This window comes from Triticum aestivum, chromosome 7D, assembly GCF_018294505.1.
Source record: "Triticum aestivum cultivar Chinese Spring chromosome 7D, IWGSC CS RefSeq v2.1, whole genome shotgun sequence".
Taxonomy (NCBI): domain Eukaryota; kingdom Viridiplantae; phylum Streptophyta; class Magnoliopsida; order Poales; family Poaceae; genus Triticum; species Triticum aestivum.
Genome location: NC_057814.1, coordinates 47,298,260 through 47,300,152, shown reverse-complemented (window position 1 = coordinate 47,300,152; position 1,893 = coordinate 47,298,260). Strand labels below are relative to the sequence as shown.

The 1,893-nt window shown below is 54.1% G+C and overlaps 1 protein-coding gene across 1 annotated transcript; it reads right to left on the bottom strand.

Annotated features, from left to right (window-relative positions):
- Nucleotides 1-391: 391 nt before the first annotated feature.
- Nucleotides 392-1,580, bottom strand: LOC123169212 (uncharacterized). The gene is made up of 2 exons (XM_044587053.1): nucleotides 972-1,580; nucleotides 392-822 (listed from the first exon to the last, which is right to left on the bottom strand). Exons 1-2 carry the CDS (start codon nucleotides 1,537-1,539, stop codon nucleotides 653-655), a joined length of 738 nt encoding a protein of 245 aa, XP_044442988.1. The 5' UTR covers nucleotides 1,540-1,580; the 3' UTR covers nucleotides 392-652.
- Nucleotides 1,581-1,893: the final 313 nt, after the last annotated feature.

Here is a 1,893-nt window from a genome sequence, read left to right as displayed (position 1 = left end):
TGTGATTTAAGCTCCCACGTCTAATACATGTAGGTTTGGTATCCATACATGAGGTGGGAACGTGAAGGTTAGATTGGTTAGACTGGCTTGTGTTGTGATCGTTTGTTGGGGTTCGAGAACAGGCGCCCCTATTTTTTGTTTTAATTTTCGTACCATTATCCAGTACAATGGTTAGCTTTTCTGCAAATAAAAAAAGCGAGGGAGTTTCGTACCTGCCATCTCTGACTCACAGGTGGGGCCACACACCATGATACGTCCATACACGTGTTTTGTGACTGTATTTGCACGTGATGTCAAGTTAGGTGACCACAAATCCGTATTTTTAAAGTTCTAGTATCAAACTGAACATCGAGCGCAAGTTGTATGACTTCCGGTGATATTACCTCTTCTCTCTTTTTAAAACTGCTCATGACATTTTTTAACACTAGAAAACGTCTTACATTATGGGGGGAGTAGATGAGAAGCTGTAGCTGGCTCAGAGCACAGCAACAAACACCATACAATCCGCAGCCGATATGACACGAATACGACCCATCATCCAACTAAAACACTGAATCGGATGTACAGCTCCCCACGTACGTAGCAAGATCCATCCACAACGATTCTTCTCGTAATGTCATCGGAAACATGCTTCCATCTTCAGTGGATCCACCTATCGATCGCGACCGCGACAATGCATCAATGGGGTGATCAATGCTTCTGATTTGCTCTTGCCATGGCCTGTTGTCTTGGTGGTCGTTCGTTCAGCTGCAGACCTGACGGTGCACGCCACCGCCTGCGCCCAGTACTTGAGCCGCGCCTTCACCTCCTCCCTGCTATCCCCTGCAGCACCACGATCGAATTCATTCCCGACACGTAAGATGATGAACTCAATCCATGTACGAGTTGGCCTTGGGTTCGTTTCTCCAAGCGCAGGACCAGGGACACACGTAAAAGTGAGAGGCGTTTGATTTGTTTTGCTTATTACGTACCTGGGCTGGAGATCTTCCAGTTGGCAACGGGCGGCGAGGTCGTCGTCGTGGAGGTCGGCGTGGCGGCCGTCTCCTGCTCCTGCGGTGGCTGGGGCTGGTCGACGAACCGCTGGCTCATGGAGTAGCAGAGCTCGAGGGCGGGGAGGGTCCCGCGCAGCTCCGGGATCTCGTCGTAGCTGAAGCCGAAGCCCAGGTCCGCGCACCCCTTGAGCTCCGCCAGGTCGTCGTCGGTGAGGCTCCTCGCGCGGCCCATGCCGTCGCCGCCACGAGGTGACGACCCGGGGCCGGTGCTGTCCGTCTCCGTCTCCTCAGCGGCGACGACCACCGGCTTTGCGCGCCGCGGCCACGCCGCCTCCCACTGATCCCCGTGCCACACGTCCTCGGCCTCCGCCTCCCTGCCGGTCGCGGCCACACCCACACCCGCAATGTTCTTGTGGCGGCGTGGCGGAGGCTGGGTCGGGGAGGGAAGCGGTGGTGTCGACGGGCTGGACGAGCAGGTGGAGGACGATGCGGTGGTTATCGCGGCGGCGCCGGCTGCATGGTCGGGCTCCGAGTCGGAGCTCCACATCTCGCTGCCCTGCTCTGGTCTGCTTCTCCCGTGTGGCCGTGTGGTGGGTGTGGCGTGGGCAGAGGGGTGAGGCGGGAGCCATATGTATGCTGGATTGCTGGTGGGGTCCGTCTAGGGCTCTAGGTGGATGTTGTATTGTGTTTCGGATGGGTGTTGGAATTGATTTCTTATTGTAACAAGTCGAGAGAGAAAAGGGGGATGTTTTAAAAAAAACCATATATTAAGTAATAAAAAATGGTTGGTTACAAAATTCGCCACGCAGGATGGAACACTATTAAGAAGAATCCCATCAGATCTACTAATAAAGCTAAACTTCGCAATTTCGTGAGCCATCCCATTGGCTAGCCGATTGAT